The 19,947-nt window shown below is 27.9% G+C and overlaps 2 protein-coding genes and 1 non-coding gene across 5 annotated transcripts in view; all 3 read right to left on the bottom strand.

Annotated features, from left to right (window-relative positions):
• Positions 1-14,445, bottom strand: part of LOC126835132 (serine/threonine-protein kinase tricornered) — a 71,863-nt gene extending 57,418 nt beyond the window's left edge. For 2 of the 3 annotated variants that reach the window (XM_050567424.1, XM_050567422.1), the window contains exons 1-2: positions 14,235-14,445; positions 14,000-14,120 (exon numbers count right to left, since the gene is read on the bottom strand). Coding sequence is in view for 1 of the 3 variants with exons in the window: in XM_050567421.1 (XP_050423378.1) it covers positions 3,818-3,854; positions 12,594-12,620 (64 nt within the window). In the remaining 2 variants the exon portion in view is untranslated. Of the gene's footprint in view, positions 1-3,817; positions 3,855-12,593; positions 12,624-13,999; positions 14,121-14,234 lie in introns of those variants that run through there. The other variant, XM_050567421.1, reaches the window with a different exon arrangement.
• A 2,113-nt stretch (positions 14,446-16,558) lies between these two features.
• On the bottom strand, positions 16,559-19,481 carry LOC126835357 (NADH dehydrogenase [ubiquinone] 1 alpha subcomplex subunit 13). Its single transcript, XM_050567878.1, has 5 exons — positions 19,341-19,481; positions 19,042-19,161; positions 17,740-17,890; positions 17,465-17,673; positions 16,559-16,861 (listed from the first exon to the last, which is right to left on the bottom strand). Exons 2-4 carry the CDS (start codon positions 19,136-19,138, stop codon positions 17,469-17,471), a joined length of 453 nt encoding a protein of 150 aa, XP_050423835.1. The 5' UTR covers positions 19,139-19,161; positions 19,341-19,481; the 3' UTR covers positions 16,559-16,861; positions 17,465-17,468.
• A 337-nt stretch (positions 19,482-19,818) lies between these two features.
• On the bottom strand, positions 19,819-19,891 carry Trnav-cac (transfer RNA valine (anticodon CAC)). The gene has a single exon. It is a non-coding gene; the product is annotated as a tRNA-Val (tRNA).
• Positions 19,892-19,947: the final 56 nt, after the last annotated feature.

Genomic DNA, 19,947 nt, shown 5'->3' with positions numbered 1-19,947 from the left:
AGAGTAAACGGCGGCTGCGATGTGGTAACGTTTAATAATTCGTTTCCAGCATACGCATACGTAAACATTAATTGGGCAGTAGTAACACCGTGCCTATAAATTATCGTTCGGGTACAACTTATTACCAATTACCCGGTGACCGATGTAACCCGCGGCTATACATATACATCATCATAATACATAATATATCAGAAGTCCACAACACTTAAGTCACCGTAGAAACCAATACCTCCTCAAAACCGCGTCGAAATTAAAAAAAAAAATTGTTATGGTAGTTAGCACCGCTATTATAGTGATTATTAGTTAAAACTTTTAAGTCTAATTAAATCTTGAAAACATCAAACAAGTAATTACACTAACTGTAATGCTTAGAGAAAGAAATAACTGTTCACCTTTGGTCCGGTCACGGGGACAAGATTTGTATAGGATACGAGCCAGGGGATAATTTCCTTTATTGCATATCACCCCCCAGAAGAAAATTGTAAGTGCGACACTGTATCTGGCGAAACTATCACTTCCTCCCTCCGTATCACGCCTATGAAGTTCCTTTAACACATCGTCATTATAAAAATAATATTATTTTCGCGTATCACTACATCAATGTATCGTTTACAATTATATTATATTAAACATAAATATTAGAACAACATAGGTACATAATATAGGCACAATAAAGTTGTTACATGAAAACTGGTTAAGGTTACATTATAACGGTCTACCGTCTACCGATAAATGCCTAACACTGCGAGAAGATCTAGAGTCCAAACAAGTTTTCTAAGTGTGACAACAATTATTATGAAATATATTATTGCCTCCATAAGAATGGACGGCGGAATTCGACGACGCATTACTTGCGCAATGTTTGACATTTAACTTCATAAGATAAATATAATAGTATAATTATTGAAAGTTTTCATAATGGTGTCACAATTCAAACTACCGATGCGATTTCACCTAGTCAAATGAATATTTTGTTGTTGAAGATTATAATATTATAATCATTGTTATCTGTATTATATGATTAGCAGTTTTATTTGTTGGTTCATAGCTTTGATGTGGAGCTGAGAAGGAATTGTTTTTACAGTGGTGTGCTTTATTTTTTTTTACTTTTTTTATCTGACCCATGATATTTTTTAAAACGCTGAACCGATTTCTTCATTTAGTAAGCCTATAGATCAAGATTGTAAATCAGAGGTACTTGATTATGTCTAATGTTTAAAAAGTTCACCTCTTCCCGTTCAAGATTGAGAAAAACATAAAAATATACATTTTTCATCTAAAAATTACGGCACACTTTGAGCATTTTCACACGGTAGTATTTTTAGTTGTTTGATAACTTAAAAACAATCAAAATTATTCATTCGTAAAAATTCATTTTTTTCCTTTTTTTATTTCATTTCATCAAAAAAATAACAACGCTACGGCATAGACATTGTGAAAATTTAGTTAGTCTACTGTACTGCCCTTACATACCTGTGATAGGCTGTCAAAAAAATGGAATTCAATAAAGAATCCTTATTACTGTATTAATAAGTATACACAATAGTTCAAGCTCTAAATTAAGAAAGTTGCCTATACTTACTCCTTAGAAATAGGCGATTTAGCGTCCTCTTAAGGGCAACGGAAAGCGTAAATTTTTTACTAATAAAGACTAAAACGCGAAGTCAATTTCATTTCAAATTTTTCTTTATTTTATAGTTTAACATCTTTTCTATAGGGCTAAAAAGCTGATTTTTTATTTCTGTTTAAAAAAATGTATAAACATAATTCGATTTTTTTTTTACTTTTTTCTAAAAATCTAACTAATTTTCTAATTGCTAAATCAAATCAGTCTTTGAGCCCCCATAGAAAAAAAAATTAAGCTTCGCATAAAAAAGAATAATTGAAATCCGTTCAATAGATATGCCAGAAAATGACTTCTACGAAAGTTTTTTTTTATCAAACTTTCGCCATAACTCGGAGAGTAATAACTTAAAAAGTATTATAATTAGAAAAACTTAATATTTTTTTATCTTAAAATTAGTCGGCATATTAAAAATAGCTACTAGATTAATTTTTGTCAAATATTGCCTTTCCTTTGCCTCTTAATAAATAGCGCTTTCCGTTCCCTTTAACAATATTTCATGTACTTACAGTTTCTATCTGTCGCGGTGTCGGTTAGTTTGTTAAATGTGTGAAGGGTTAAATCCACGGGGTATACACAGTAAATCAAACGAGAAAATAACGTCCATTAGGGTTTTTTATCGTTTATGCTTAAAAGTGTTACACCTCGATGTTAAAAAAAATAATCCTGCTGGGATATTTCCAGTGGAACAGCGACCCAAATTCATATGGACCAATATTTCGACTAAGGTTATTTAAACGAACATGTTCATAATACATATACATCTATAGTATCTAGTATATTTTTTTTAATCCGGGAACATAGTAAACTTATAGATTTTGAATATTGCCAGCTAGTACTTTTTATCATATTATTCTTTTGACAAATTACGATACGCTCGAGTTAAAAAAAACTAATCATTAACATAATTGGTAGAATGTTTTGATCGTGTGAATAATTAAAATAGCTGATGCCACAAGTACATGATATGTTTAGCAACCGAACTAGTTTTGCAATTTAAATAACCAACTTTCTTATTTTTTTAATAACAACCAATATACCTATGTATAAAGGTAAAAATAATCAAATCTAGTCGCCAACGATATTATTATCAATTAACGCGTAAACGAATAATTGCGCAAGTTATAAATTATCAAAATGCAAAACAAAAATCCTATGGTTTCACCTACTCGGGTAGTGGAATCGTATTTTGTGCGATAACTTAATATTAAATTCTACAATTATTAAATACATGACGGTGAAAAATATGGTGTTTCCATAAATCTTTATTCAGTTAAAAAAAAACTAATTGTACACATTTTCTGTAGCTAATTTGTTTTTTTTTTTATTCGTTTTAGGGCACTTTTTCTTGGCAGGGCAATATATTTATAGATTATAATCTGTCGGAGCTTGGCAAAATTGCCCCTGTACTCAAGTACAGAGTTTAGACGAATATCCATTATAATTTTCACAAGTCATCGGCTGACTGATAGATAACGCGGTGAATAGAGTTTTTACAATTCTACAAAAAAAAACAGAATACTCAAAACGCAATGTCAAACAAAACGTTTAAGATCAATTACCATTTTCTGTTTACCAACTTTATTTGTAATAAAAAAAAAAATCTAATAAACAACTGAATATTATTCAATATGTTATATTAGGCGAATAGAACGCCAGACTTTGTTGGTTAATATATTATTATTATTTACCTTTCACATTTCCACCATTCGGTAAGGCGGAGTGGATATTGCTTAACACGAGAGAGGCACGACCTCGCAAGTCGCCAGACAAGCAAAATACAACAGCCGTGTACATAGACCGTGTCATATAATCGCAGTGCCTATCAATGCAAAATTCACTATTACCTCTACTACCTCAGGGCGAATACAACAATTTGGAAGTTTACACACCACGACGAATATAATTATTTGACGCACTACCGACTTAGCCTTAAACTCACAAGAGTTCTAACCATCAAATCATAAATTAATTTGACATGCAAGTCCGTAACGCATATGGCGCTTTTTAACAATAATTCTGTTTTCGGTAAATACCCGTCGCATAATTTATCCAGGTCGAGTGTGGCCAAAGTTGCCAAAATCTTTCGGAAAGTCGATCACCGTATAAAGATACAAGTGATAACAGAACCGAATGAACGGCGTATTGCTTGTCACAGAAAATCTAATAATATGGTTAAATTAAAATATTTACCTGTAGCCGAGTTGAGACAAGGCCAAATACAACTAACCTGAAACAGAAAAAAAAGTCAACGCAACGTTAATTTTTTTTTAACTATAAATACAAATAATAATAGTTAAAAATAAATCATTTTTAGCAGCTCAATCCTGTAATAAGTTATCATCGTTCAACGGATATATCAAAAGTCAACACAGTAGATAAATAATTAACTAAAATACATCATAACCAATATAATTTTTATTCATACGCGCAAGGGTCATTTCAAAAAAGGGGAGATTTTTTCAGTTCATTTTTTAACTTAAAAAAACTGGGAAAAAATATTTCGTCACTTACATTTTATCTTATAGTTACTTCCTGGTTGTATCAGCAGTTCTCCGCGTTTCGTATTAGTATTTTGAAGGTAATTTTGTATATAAGTGACAGGGAATGAACTTTTCTTGTCAAGAAAAGCCAGCCAACGACAGAAAATGAGATTGAAGAATAGTGACTAAGTTAGCATTCTGATAATTTATTGAAAACTAATTGTACAAAGAACTTGTACCTTGTTGATGACATGTGGGGCATGTAGGGTAATGTACTTTAATAAAAATACGCAGACGTTTTAAAACACAATTCACTAAATAAAGCGATGACTTTGTGTGATGAACACTTTCAAATTATGATATCACCATTTTTAACGTCATGTATCAGTGTTGCCATTCATTTACTTTTTTTTGTCAGAAAAACACTCAGCGCTCCAAAGGTTTTGAACAACTATTTGAGGCTCCACACAAAAACCGTAGGATACACTTTTTTGACTATCTAGTATCTACACCTGTTGCGAAACATGACAATTTTTCTACACCGCCACATTATCCCATACAACCAACCAAAAAAAATACTATGAAGATAGAAATTTTACTGCATTTCTTTGTTGGACATTTTTTTTGCATGTCGTAAAATTTAAGCATATAAACAAGACGTTGGACAGAAAAAAACCTGAATTTTTTAAATGACCTACAAACAGGATTGTAAACAATTTAAATCAAATAATAAATTTCTCAAATTATTTTTGTCGAATCATAGATACTTTTCTATTCACAAATAAATTATTAGTAAAAATAGGTAATATGTTTATTTATTATTTACAGTTAGTTTAAAATACATTTTCAAGTAAATAAACCGAAAACATTTTTTTTTAATTTATCAATAAACAATTAATCTATATAGTCAATTTGTTTAACTTTTTTTTTAATAAAAACTACATAAATAACTGTTTGTACATTGGACTTCGATATATTTTTCCTTAATAATTACTAATTATATGTTTTAAATTAAAATCTGTTAAACTGTAAAAAAATAATTGATTAGTAACATTTCTAGTTAAAAGACAAAAAAAAGTATATTACAATTTAATTTAAAATGTTAACAAATTTGAATGTCACGTGAAATTATGAATTACTATATAAAATTATGAAGACTATACGCTAGGTCAAAATTGATTTATATACGTGTACCATTTAAATGACACAATTTCAGACATTTGCATTTAGACTTTACTCTACAGTATTTATTAAGACAACACAATATAATGTACCTAGCCAATAATTGAAAACTACCATTTGTTTGCTAGAAACAAAGTGGCCGAGTTGTAGAAGCGTTAAAGCGAATAAGGAAATCTAGCGCGACGTTACCGTTTTAATGAGTAACTGTATTTACTATAAGATTTCCACTGAAATTATTAAAACTGGATTTTATTTCAAATTATGGAAAGAAAATATTATAACCACGCAACCGCCATATCCGAACAAAATGTATACTTTTATGGAATCAGAAACACCATAATAATGTGATTATACATGTAGTTTTTTGAGTTCTTGTTTAATAACTTGTTGAACTTGAAAATATTAATAAGTTTTTCAAGAAGTACGTTTTATTACTCAGCCATAAAAACTATGTACTTTTAACGAAGAAAAATAATAACGAAATATATACTAGTTGTATTTAGATAGGTACACTTAAGCTTCGTATTAACCCAAGCTTAGAAAACCCAAGTGGCTCGCAAGCCACATTGCAGCACTAAAAGGTGTAGAAATATTGTACCCATAATAATTACTTCAATGTAACCTTTAACAATTAAAAAAAATTACAAATGTATTCTCTTTTCTGATGACATAATATGTCGACATTTGAACTCTTTGGATGTTAATGTTTTTAATGTACGACCAGACAAATATTATATTATTGTTGAGACAACAATTATATTGTATAATGTTCAAAAATATGTTTGATATTCTATTTATTTGTGAATATTAATCAAAATAGTTAAAAATCTACTAAAAATAAAAATAATCTATTTAATTTAATTAAAAAGTAAAATATACTTTGTACTGCACTTATTGTTGAGCTTATAACACATTTGATACTAAGCAAAGTCAATATACTTTAGCGTTTTTTCAAAGTCTACCTAATTTACTTGCTACCTTGCTTATTAATAGTTAATGTAGTTCCGTACAATGAACAACGTTTAACAATTCTATTATTGAACGGTATTTATCACTTAAGGTTTTTATTAAGCAGTTTTCCTAAACATACTACACAGATTTCCTAAATTAATATTGGCGTTAATTTTAAAGAAACTATTATTGTTAATTTTTACTATTCCATAATATATTTTAGTGATAGAGAAAGGAGTGGATAGAGAAAACCCAGTACAAGGAAAACGATTTTCTTTTCTTTTGTAACCCCATAATATTCTATGAATAATATGTCCTAGTAACTTATATTTAGCATACCTCAATATTGTTTAATATGTATATGTTTTCTACTTGAAAAATATTCTACTGCCGTGAGCATAAGTATGCAAACAAAAAATATTTATATATTTACATAACTACATGGCGATACCCCGTGAAAGTTAATACAGACCGAAATTGTTATAAAATCGGGTTCACGCATCATAGCTCTTTGTTTTTTTCTCAAATAAAACACCAATAATTCTAGCCTATTGTTTTTCTTCGCCACTTCTATAATCACCAACAATGGTTGACCTTAGCCTAGTTTACTTGGCGACCAGCCATCGCGTAACGGGGCACGTTGATTTTAGTATCTGCGTGCATACTTTTATAAACTTTAAACCTACTATTTCATACCGTGAGAATTACCGAGTTTACTGGGTTATCAAAATTCACACAAGGTTTCCACGCACAATAACACAAATTCAGTGCAGGTAACAAAAAAGACAGACGTACAGGTTTAAAATTTATTATAATTTACACTGAGCATGTATACACATATTTCCACTATTGTATTATTAATGAAATTAAAATATTTTAAGGACAAACGCTGTATTTTGTAGTTCGTTAAAGAAAGTGACCTCAATCAGAAATTATTAAAATATAATACGAAAAAACTTCAAGTATAACGTTTATTCAAGATAATTTAAAATAAAAAATGATTTTTCAAATAATACTAGTCAATAGTACAGTTTTGTAAGGTGCTACGGAATCATTTAATAATGGTTGGGTACAAAGTTGTCTGTAGTCATGATTGTAAAGAAACAGCAAAATTATATTTGTTTAAATACAATTTGCACATCATAAATCATTAATACACAGTTTACCGTCAATAAATTTACAAGAATGATAATGAACAACGGCCGTCAAATTATAAGTAATTTCAATACTAATTTATAATAAAAGTATTATACTGTTTTAATGATGACTAATAACTTTAATTTTTGTATCGAAACTACCGAATCACAGTTAAATTTTGATTTGCGTCGGTATTTATTTGACGTACGAATTGAAACAATTTTTTTTGATTAATGAAAAAATCGTTGGTTTAGCCATTTGTTTTAGAATAAACCAACCGAAAGCCGAGTTATGAACAAAACGGCAACAGATTTCGCTTAATTTCGATACTTCTTAGAATGAAGTGAGTCTATTAATAAATTTCATTAGACACCTGCTTCCCTATTAGCACATTCAACCATGACATTAAACATTGTGACGTCACCAAAACCAGGCTCTATTTTTCTGTAAAGGTTTTTCTTATTAGTGTAAAACCTACAAATTATTGATTAACTAATGCGAATACGACGGTATGTTGCAATTTAATAACCAAATAAATATTATCCTATAAATATTATATTACAGAATTGGACCATCCTATGTAGTCGAAAATATTGTCTGGCTTTTGGTCTAGAATAAACCAAAATAACTTTTACTGATAGAAAAAATTATTTAATTTAAAAATTATACCTCGAAGCTTATACAAATTAACCGGTAAATTAATTAACATGGTCGAAATTTATTAAAACCACGTTTTTCTTAAATATTGTCTAAACAAAACTCCTTACAAACAAACTGCATGCAATCCCGTTCATATTAAATGATAATTATATGGCGAAATATTTATAACTACTAATAATATATAAGTACTAGTATATTAAATAACGTTAATATTTTACAAATGTGTAAATTAAGTACAGAATAAAGACGGCATCTGTTGAAAAGGTGATTGAACACTCAACATTTCAAAACCTTTGTTTAAGATAATATTTGATAAAAGAGCCTACCATTATTGGTTACAGTAGGTACCTACCAGTTAAACAGTAAGCAAACCTAGAATTAAGTATTTTTTTTTTTTTTTAATACGCATTTTAACTACATCTTATATTTTTTGGAAATAATAGCTGTTGCTAACATATGTCCTTGACTTCACTACACAGTTACCATTTTTAGTTACTTTAAAGACGCACCGACAACTAGCGTACATTTCGTTAACATGGGTCGTTATTATTATAGAAATTAGAAAGGATGTCAGTCAAATGCATGTTGTTCAGAATATATTTCGTAATATCCTTTACCTACTTAGTATTTATATTTATTATTTTATACACATTATTAATACTATAATACTGAGAAAACATACATCGATAACGTTGTCAATCCTAAATAGTCTAAAACACATTTAAACCAAACATAAATAACTACATAACTGTTTTTAGCATGCGTAGTCGAGTCGGTTATTTAATGAAAAATTTGAGTCGTATGTTCAAATAATTTGTATACTTAATAAACGAAACAATTAAATTAAACTTATTTTATTTGATGATATAACATAACTGCATGTCTTGCATTTACTCAAGTTAACTGTATTTAAGCCTAAATAATAGTTCGGTTATTACACGGTAGGTTTCCTTGATAGGCATTACTTAATTTTTCCATAATATACGGATGCTTCCTAATTACATCAGGAATCTAAATGTATTAGAGCATGCCTACATTAAAGGAATACAAATACCAAGAGATAATTTAAGCATTGTTGTCAATAACCCCGAAGTGTCTATGATAAATTTATATAATTTTGGATCATCTATAGTTAAAATTCCGCCAACACTTGGCTCCTTGGTATTATTCATCATAGACCATAGTATTCCAGCCAAATTACGTTTCCATGCATTCTATCTATCAGAAAACGAATTTTTTATTTTTTTCAACTTCTATTTGGTCATGCTTTAATTTTTTCTAATTCTCCTTCAAACGATTCTCCTCTTCGCACACTACACTGCGACCCCACTATTTGTAATATTGTTTATATATTATTTTATTATTATTTATTATACATTATTTTACTTCGACGTTAACAAATTTTTTCTCCAATTTTCTTAGAATTACCTTTAACAATTATTCTATACTTTCTTATAAATTCTTCTAGAATTCTTTTAAATAATTGCATTAAATTGACATGTGGGTTTTGTAAATCAATCACATGTATTTGGATTATAGCTGTAATACATATCTAATTTTAAGACTAACAGTAAAAGTACCATTTCTGTTTTAAATTTAAAGGCCCTTGATATTCGAGTGTCACAATTCAATTATGCACATTCAGTTTATTAGTATAAGTGAGGGTTCTTGGAAACATTAAAAAAAAACAATCGAATTTCGCTGGATAAAAATAATAACGAGTCAACTCGAAAAATATATTAACTTAATTTAGGGTTAAGTGGAGTAATTGTAAAAAAAGGTGCAAAACAAAATTGTTTTATTTAATTGTGTAGTACATTTACATATCAAAAGCTTTCATTTACGGCAACAAATTGTAGATTTAAAAAACATATTTATATTTCCCCAATTGATTACTCCACTTCAAAATATAATTAAATACAAAAAAAAATAATAATACTTGATAGTTTATGCTGGAATCTGGGTTTTAAAAATAATGTGGCAATGGAGAAAATAGAGGACAAGTTTAAGTATAATAAGTATTATGACTGTTAGCAAATTAACATTCAGGTTCTAGAAAATATAACTAGTTGACCAATAATAATAAATATATAAGACTAATTGGCGTCATTTTAAAGGAACAACTTAGCAAATCATATATCTATATACCCTTATCTTATGTGTAGCCTACTATAAAAGATATAAAGGAAAACAACTTTATGTGCAAATTCGTTAGGTCAAATCGAAGAAGAAACAACAAAAATTGAATTCAAGACCAAAGCAAAATGATTTACCGCATTTTATTTACTATGATGATTACTAATTAAACAAATTGTATTGTTTAGGGTGCCAAATATCGGAAGTAATATCTTAAAATCCTTGAAATATTTTTGTCACACTATAACAAACAAAATCTATCTACATAGTTGCACCATAACGTTCACACTTAATATTAAAAACCATGATAATTGATAATTGAAAACGGGCTAAGAAAAAAAACAATACTACCAACAAGTAAAAAGATCCTAGGTAGTAATTTCATTGAGCTAAACTGTATCTTTTGCCAATCTAAAAAATCCAAAACTAAATCCTAACTATTTGATTATAATATAAACTAAATGCTATGCTTTAATTTTTAAAACTAACACCTCCACAACTAACTTACAATTTACAAAATATATAAATAGAAATAAATATGAAACCTATTTCAAAGTTTTAACTAAACAAAAAATTTAATATATTTAAAAAAGGTTTAATATTTTTAATAGAAGACTCAAGTTGCTCGCCTGTATAACTAATGAGTTTATAATTAATAATTTAGACAGATGACCAACTTTTAAAATTAGAGCATTCTCTGTATAATTAAGGTAATTTTGTTACCTGAAAAATAATTAATTATAATTTACTCATTTTTAATGAAATACAATTTTTAAATCTAAAAAAAAATTATGGGTTATCATAACTATTATGGAAGTTTTGAACAAAACCTACTTACACCCATTTGTACTTCTGTGGCCATAATAATCCGATATACCTAACACCAAATTAGGGATTATTTTGTTTTGAGTTTAAAACGTGGTGTTTTGTAAAAAAAACATTAACATTTACAACAAACTACCCAACTTTGGATTTACCTCTATTCTACCTGTGGTTAAAAAATTCAGTATTAAATATTTTGCTTTTGTAAAAATTTGTAATTCTTGTTAGGTATACCTTATAATTACTATACACTAGAAAAATAGAAACAAACCTTACCACAAAACGTATGGTTTGTAATAAAATAATAATATATTAAAAATGTACCCTAAGTTACAAAATATACACTTTTCAATAGTTTGTTTGAACGCCAACGATGATAGCATTGTTACCAAAATACTTGTATAATATTTTTTATTTGATTATAAAGATGCAATTTCCAACACATTTTGCAAGATTTATAGAAAAAGTTTTTATTTTTTATTATGTATGTAGTATAAATATTACACCTGCCATGTTTAAAAATCATGCATTTTTTGTGGTCTTTTCTCTCAGTTCTGAGAAGAAAGAATTACATATTTTCATCTAATCCCCAATAAACTTACTTCATATGCTTTTAATTTTTTGAAGTGCTGATCAAAGATAAACAAATCGATCAACTACCTATTCCATTTTATAAGTGATAACAGAAGTGACTAATTTTTTGGTTGTTTTTTAAACTTTTTGTATCTTAGTGATTTCAAAAACAAAACAAACAAATTCATAAAAATTGACAATTTGGAAAATGTTGATGGCATACAAATGTTAGAACCTCACATTTAATGTTTCTAAAAAAAATTTTAAATTTAATAGTATGGCTCAAACCCAGGTTTTTTAATACTTTTTTGAATCTCAGAAGTTTAGCTTAACATAATTCTTCTGGCATAAACGGTAAGTAGACACGAATAAACCACTATAGGTAAAAGACAAATTTATTTTAAAATAAAACAAAATGGCAAAGGTTATTTTCCATACACTGGGTTTAATCACAATGACTCTTTTGGTCTAGTAGTTACACTGACTGTTTATTGATAATTGATGACAAATTGAAAGCTGAATGCTGAATGATCAAACGTTAATACATTGTACTTATTGTTATAAAAGCAAATAATAATAAAAAGTAAACAACAGCTTGAACACTTTTTGGGGCACATTCAGTTTACAGTCTGTACGCAAAATACAAACCTCATAAAAATAATTCTTCATGACCAAACTACTAACTGTTGACTATTTTTGTTATTTTAAAATCTAAATTAAAATCATTTGTATAAATTTACCAAACAAAATCTAGCAATAATTTACAGAGAACTGAAGTTTAACAAAAAAACCTTTTATGAAATTTTAATTAACATTTTCGCAGATTAATTATTTCTTTTACCCACAATTAATCACTAGTAGCATTAAAACAAATCCAATGGCCACACTAATTTTCATTACAAGCGAATGTAGTTATATGAATAGACATTTGTATATTGTATCGACAATATTATATATTGTATGATGAGACAAAAATAGGGCTAATTATATAATTCAATTTGAAAAAAATTTATAATAGAACATACCAATTTCCAATACATTTTACAATACATAATTAAACTAGCATTACCAAAACAAAATTCACCACTTAAATTTTTAATCAAAACTAAAAAATAGATCACTATTTTAAATACAGAAGGAAACCTAACACCGAATATCAAGTACTACTACTACAACACAATTCTTTTTAAATTGTGTAAAATAAATGGCACACACCATATTTGTTCAACTGTGATCAAACCAAACATATGCCCATACAACAAACAGTGCAGTATTGTTGCTCAAATGGAAAAACAACTTTTACAGTTGAACCATTAATAATAAAGAAAATTATGGTCAAACCTTTACAATAGTATACAAACAATTAAGAGTTAAAACATTTCAAGCAAAACAAATGTTGTAGGTCCCAAAACGTTTTATCGAGTTAATATAACATATTAATAAGTTAAATCTCTTAGATTCAAGTTTTCATAAAAAAAATTGTCTTTTTATTTTTAGTTATACTTTAAAACTATGCATTATATTGTTAGTCTTCTAATATTCGATATACATCATAATGCAATATTAATTAATGATAGTATTTAGCACTAAAACATGAATAATGAAGTAAATTGTTTAACATACCAATACCTTGTATCTACAATTTTTTTATTTTTCAGGAACGTGAAAAAACATATGTAATATTATACTATCAACAATGATAGGGATTACTAGTAAATAAAGTTTTTAGTAGGAAACATTAGACATATGGATGTACAAACTAGTTCAAAATGTCGCCAAACAGTTTAAAAAAGAAATATTGTAAAGTATCATTATTAAAAAAAACTGTGGATACAAAAATAAGAAATACAATTTTTTTATGAAAACTTGAATCTAAGAGATTCAAATTATTATTATATTTATTATACATATACATTGTTATATATATTGAATTATTAATTATATTATAAGAATCTATAGTTAAAAATTCAAATTGTTAATGTTATATAAAAATATTTCATCATATAATAGATTATTTTCTTTCAACTTAATACTTCCCGCGTAACATTAACTCTTCAGATACTTATTGTGCGTTAAACTTGTTAATTAATACAAATAATTAATAGATGATTTTGACACAAATAGAAGTTGCTATCATATTTATTTTCTCGTAATACAAATGATAATTTAAAGTATTTTAACTGTAACGAATAACTAAGAGACTACTTTAATAAAATACATTCTGTTGATGATTGAACTAAGAAACTATTGATAAATAAAGAATACAAAATATCACTTAAAAAAATCTATAACCTTAAAGCATGAAACCAAATTTTTATGTAATTTATTTAACTTGTTTTAACCCCATGTAGTTGAATGCAACGCTTACATAAAATTGAAAACGATTAAAATTTCTTACAGTTTTTCTATTTATTAATTAAATTTGATGTACCTGATTGATCCAATGCAGGAATATGATTTGGAGAGGTTGGAGTAGTCCCCTCCAAATCAGACTTGTCTTCCAATGCTCCAGCCAGTTTAATGCTTTCGTCCAATTTTCTTTTAGAAAATATCTATGAAATATTCATCACAAATAATGTTGAATATTAATTCATATTTTATTTAACATCATCAACACTTAAAACATTAATATTATAACCAAAAATTAAAATGTATTCTTAAATTACTTTTAAGTATCATGTGTCGACCGAAAATTTGTTCACAAATAACACATACAGTGATGAATGTTTTCTAAATATAAAATACAACTTATTTTTTTTGCAATATCAATATAAATTTAACTGCGAAACTGTAATTTAGAACCACATGATCAGTTGCTTTATTATACGCGAATATATTATACCGTTTAGAAACTTAACAAATCGTTACATTATCAAAAACAAAAAGATTATTTTCTTTTGTTTACAAATTTATTGATTGGTTTTTCATTTTCACGTTTTATCTCGGTTCGCTGTCGGAGTCTGTAATACACATTCCTCAGGTTTCAGGTTGGCCAACGCCGGAATCACCTTTACTGCTGATAACAAGTGGATGGCGGTCATTTAAATATAACCAGCCACTGAAAGTTTTAAACTTTCAATTAATTTTAACTTGAAATGCGTTAGAATAAATTGTTTATCATTTTTCGTCATACATCCATCATATCACAAAAGCGTTAATATTATTTTTTTTATTAACTCAAGGTGTACTGTTGTTGTCTTGCCAACGAATTTCATGCGAGATAACATCTAAAAGTTTAAATCCGATTGATAAATTAGAATTAATTCAATAATTCTAAGTTTGATTTAAAAAAACAACTATTAAGCTCAATCTAATAAATTTAATCGATTATACATAGATAGTTCACTGACACATGGCTTAAATATATTTAAGCCATGTACTGGCATACCACGTACAAGTTATGAAAAATACAGCACCTATCATGATAACCAAATGGATGAATATTTAGCCATGGTTAAAATATATATTATAAGCGGTGTCGCAATTAGCGGGTGTGCTTATAGGTACTAACACTAAAGCAGCAGATTTCAAGGCGTAATTTTTTTTTAGCGACTTCTTATGTATTATATCTACATTAAGAGGACGCCACAATGCACATATGACATGTCTAACTGGAAAATGGCAACAAAGCAAAATTACGTTATTAAATTTTCGGTACAAATCTAGATTACCAGGGAACCTTTTTTTCAATATTTTTTATAAATCGATAGTACTTTTAATGCTGATTACGAATCTGGAAAAAAAATTGCCGGACGTACTTAGTCTGGGAGTTATAGACATTGAAGATCGCCTATATCGACACAAGCGGGCGCCCATCTATTTTCCCCGGCCCGTCGTGGTCCTTTTTTTTTTTTGCCGTAATACCTACTTTTGTCTGATAACATAACAATTATATAAAATCGAGAAATAAAATGTAGAAAGGGCGCCTGAGTATGTCAAATGTCTATAACTCGTCCGGCAAAACTTTCTTGCAGATTCGCAATAAGCAATAAAAGTACTTTCGATTATAAAACAAAATCGAAAAAAAATGTGCCCGGTAATGTACATTTGTTCCCTCTAGGTATAAAATATGTTTAGAAACAAAATGTGAAAGCGATTCCTCTGTGGCAATTTTTCAAAAACAGTGATATAAATATTCCAAGGGGCAAAGACTGAGGGTACATATTTAGTTTTACACTAGGGTCTAGCTCAAGGGCACCAGAACATCTAGTTGCGCCGCCACTGCATATAGGTTTGCATCCATTATCAATGTTGCCAAAAAAGTTTACAACGTGGTCCATTCGTGTGTACGTTATAATACCCGGCTGCTTAACAAATTAATAAATTTAATGAACCAATCACGGGCCGCTACATTATGTTTAAAAAACCACTTAACATTTATTAATTCATTAAATCTTTAATGATTGTTGAGTAACCCGCCATTAGTATTGTAAAATTTGTCCAGCATCGAAAATGTCCTATTTTTTCGTGTCAGGACATTTAAAACTGATACAATGTAATATATAAATTAAAAAATATAAATATAGTTGGTGTTAAATATATCAGTCACTTTTATAAAGTAGTACTATAGAAGAAGACTCCTTGTTGACTGTACAAACTAATTTAATCTGACAACATAGTAAATAAGTACATTTTTAGCGTTCCCTCCCCAAAAACAAAAATACAGTTCTCAAAGCATTTCGTTAGCTAATCCTTTTAATATCAGACTTACTAAACTGTAATATCATAAAAACGCTATAGAAAAAATAATGCTTTGGCCGGAAAAATAATTGTTATTCCGCTAATATAAATTGCTAAATGCTTATACTTGTACATTTAACAAATATGTATAATGTATATAGAAAACATTCTTCAATTTTGATTGGTTTAGCTAGTTAGGCTGTAGATAATATTATACAATACAAATTGCTTAAAATTTTTTTTTTTTAAAAAGGACAAACTGATAAATTAACTGTTCCGAAAATTGTGAGTACAAATTAAAATAATAATATTGAAACCAGATAAAACTATTGTATTACGTAAAGAAACTCATTAAAAGAGTACCTCCCAAGTTGTCTTATACCATATTCTCGTTAACTAAGACAGAAAAAGAACATAGTTTGCAAAATCGGCATAATACAATTCAAAATATATAAAAATTGATGCTATTCAAAATATTAGATGTACAAATCAAGAAACACTTATATTTAATTTTCTATCTAATATAATTTTAGGCAACTTTCTTGATATTGAAACAAAATTATTATCATATATTTTTTTGTCACTACCATCCAAATAACAGCTCAACAAACACCTAAAAAAAAAAAATTAGTATTATTATTAGATATTATAATAGTAATTATTGTTTTTATAACAGTAGTAAATATTTTATTCTAATCGTATTAATTTATTTCATTTTAATTGTATCACCATTTAATCATAAGCATCACATTTTTGTTTAAAAATATAATGCATAAAACATTACAAATATTATTTAATAGTAGAAATAAAAAAATTATTTAATTTTTTGTGTTATTAGAAAAAAATATATTTATTGCAGTCTTTAATAACCAGTTTATCGTACACTATTTGCTGCTGTCACATTAATATTAATAATACTAATAATATTTAGTAATGAAATAATATTATATGTGAGAAATTAAAATAATAATAATAGAACAATAACAAATACAACTTATCAGACAATTTAACACAAATATATGATCTTTTAATAAACTATATTCTTCGTTTCTCGTTAAAAAAAGATATTTAATTACATCTGCTCCTCTGATGTTCACCGTAGAACACTGGTTTTAAGAGCTAGGTAACGTACGGCAATATCAACTGCACATCATCGTCTTACCCTGGTTGCATTATACATTAATACTTATAAAAAATAATTAATACGCATACTTACATAATTATAAATACTTGTGCCAGTAAGCCCTATCCAACAATGCACCATCGGGACTGTGCATATAATATTCATTGAAACCAGGTGGAATAAGCTTATCACCAATTGTCTTATACACTGGTTCGCCATAAAGAGTTCCAGTTTTCCAACCCTTTACGTCTTTCATTATTCTTTCTTCTGCTTCTCGGTTTCTCCTTAGTTGTTTTAAAAATCTAAAAATACAGAAATAATTTTTATTAAACTCACTGTAAAAGAAAAATCCACAACTAACAACTTACTCTCTGTCGGCTTCTGCGTCCAAAAGTGGTGTCAGAGCAATTAAAGCACTACGAGACTCTATATGATAATTGTCGATTTGTTTATCGTTCAATAGATACAAGTACCATCCAACTCCAGTGCAAGCTAAGTATGTAGCAACCAGTGTTTTATCTATAATTGATATGCAACATTTTTTATAGAATTAAAAAAAATTATTTAATGGGTAATTATGAAATATGATAATATACTAATAAAAATTAGATCTAAATTATACGTTACATCTTAAAATATTGAATTTAGATTTTTGATATCTTATATCATTAATTAAATTTGTTTCATTAAATGTGTAAAAATAAATTGATCGGATAGTTTTAGTTTAGATAAAATAATGTTGTCAATTTTATCACTAACAAGTACCACTATTCAATGTTTCACGCTAAGTCCACCTAAACTTTCAAACTCACTTGTACTTTAAATTCTGACTTTCTCTTAGACAATATCTTTAAGTCCTAAGAATTAAGACTAAATGAATGTGATAGGTAATTTCTTACAAATGTCACCAGGAGAAATCTTTTTGGCTATGATGTGTAGTGAAAAAAATAAACTTTGCAAAAGACATTGACGATTAATGATTACAATATTATAAAAAAAGTCAAATAAGAACAATACTGTCCACACATACTTAAGCTGAAATCACCAAATTTGGATAAAAATAATATTTATGCTTGTAATCAGGTTAAAAATACTATACATTTAAAACATAAAAAAATAGAGTAAACTATAAAAAAAATGTTACCATTTATTTTATAATTTTTTAGAATATAAATTACTTAAAATTTGAAATGAAAAAAAAATTGCTATATCTATTCACTTCAATAAAAATTAAAGAAAGTAGTATTATTACATATTTTTGTAGCGGCGGATCAATATGAATGTATTTTTCCAATGGTAAAATATTTTCTTCTGATATTTAACCTATAACTGATTCAATTACCAATTTCCATTAACGATTATAAACATAAATAATGAGACACTTTAATAATTTGGAAAATATTTGTTTTGAAAAAATATTATGATTAACTGATAATTGTCATTTAGGTGATATTACATATCGGTTCATACTGATTATCCCTATAATATAATATTTGTATTCGTCTTTAATATTATGCTTAAAATGTACAACTAGGATATATCGTATATTATATATTATTACTATTGATTATAAATAGTATTTCTAATCAATACTTAAACACTCAAATGTTGTACAGTAGGCTATAGTAACCACATTTGTTAAGTTTGCTGTATCTATCGAATATACTTACTGCTTGCAAACGGCTTTGGGAACACACGAGCAAATGAAATGGGTCTATAACCACCTTTCGGTGGCAGATCTTGTTTTAAATTCTCTGCAGTTGCCATCTGTTGTTAAATTATGTGTAACTCTGAAAGAATACAATTTGAATTAATAAATAACAATACTGACCTGCTTCGTCCATCCTCAACACTTATCATTCGATATCGAGTAAGTGCCAAGTGGTTGAGGACATTTAATATGTTTATTGGAACAGAGTGTAAGTGCGTTAGCTAAATCGAAAATCCCATTTGAAATGTTTTGGCTTACCGATGAGAAAAATGGTTGACAGTGCTTTGGCTTTTCTTTTTATCGCTTAACGCTTACTGTCAACTTGATGCTTGGAAATGCAGAATAAATTATAATTTACAACGAAGGACGACCGACAACCCTTTTCTTTGATAAAAACAATCATATGCTACTATCATAATACTTAGTAGTTATGGTAATAACCATAAACCATATATCTAGGTCCATGGTCCAATCACAGTCTTTAAAGAACGTGATCCCAATGATAACGATCTATTTTGTGATAAGTGTTGTAACTTTTAAATTAGTTGAAGCATTGATTAAATATTTAATCAATGGTTGAAGCAATAAAATATTGTAAAAACATTATACCAACTTTGATTATAATATTATGATTTTTAACCGTCGGTTCCTGCTCAATAAGGCAAAATAATGTTTTAAAGTTCAGTCAAGAAAAATTTTATAACTTATAAATAACGGTTTAGAAAAATAAAAAGTCTGTTTCCGCCCGGGATCGAACCGGGGACCTTGTGCGTGTGAAGCACACGTGATAACCACTACACTACGGAAACCGATGAGAGAATTGTCGAATTTTATAATATTTAACTTTCTCTCTAAATTGTATTTG

The sequence above is a fragment of the Adelges cooleyi genome, unplaced genomic scaffold, assembly GCF_023614345.1.
Source record: "Adelges cooleyi isolate 19-005CV unplaced genomic scaffold, UGA_ACOO_1.1 ACOO_flye_CR_arks_rails_tigmint_CR_PRNA_23, whole genome shotgun sequence".
Classification (NCBI taxonomy): domain Eukaryota; kingdom Metazoa; phylum Arthropoda; class Insecta; order Hemiptera; family Adelgidae; genus Adelges; species Adelges cooleyi.
This window is presented reverse-complemented; position numbering and strand designations above follow the sequence as displayed.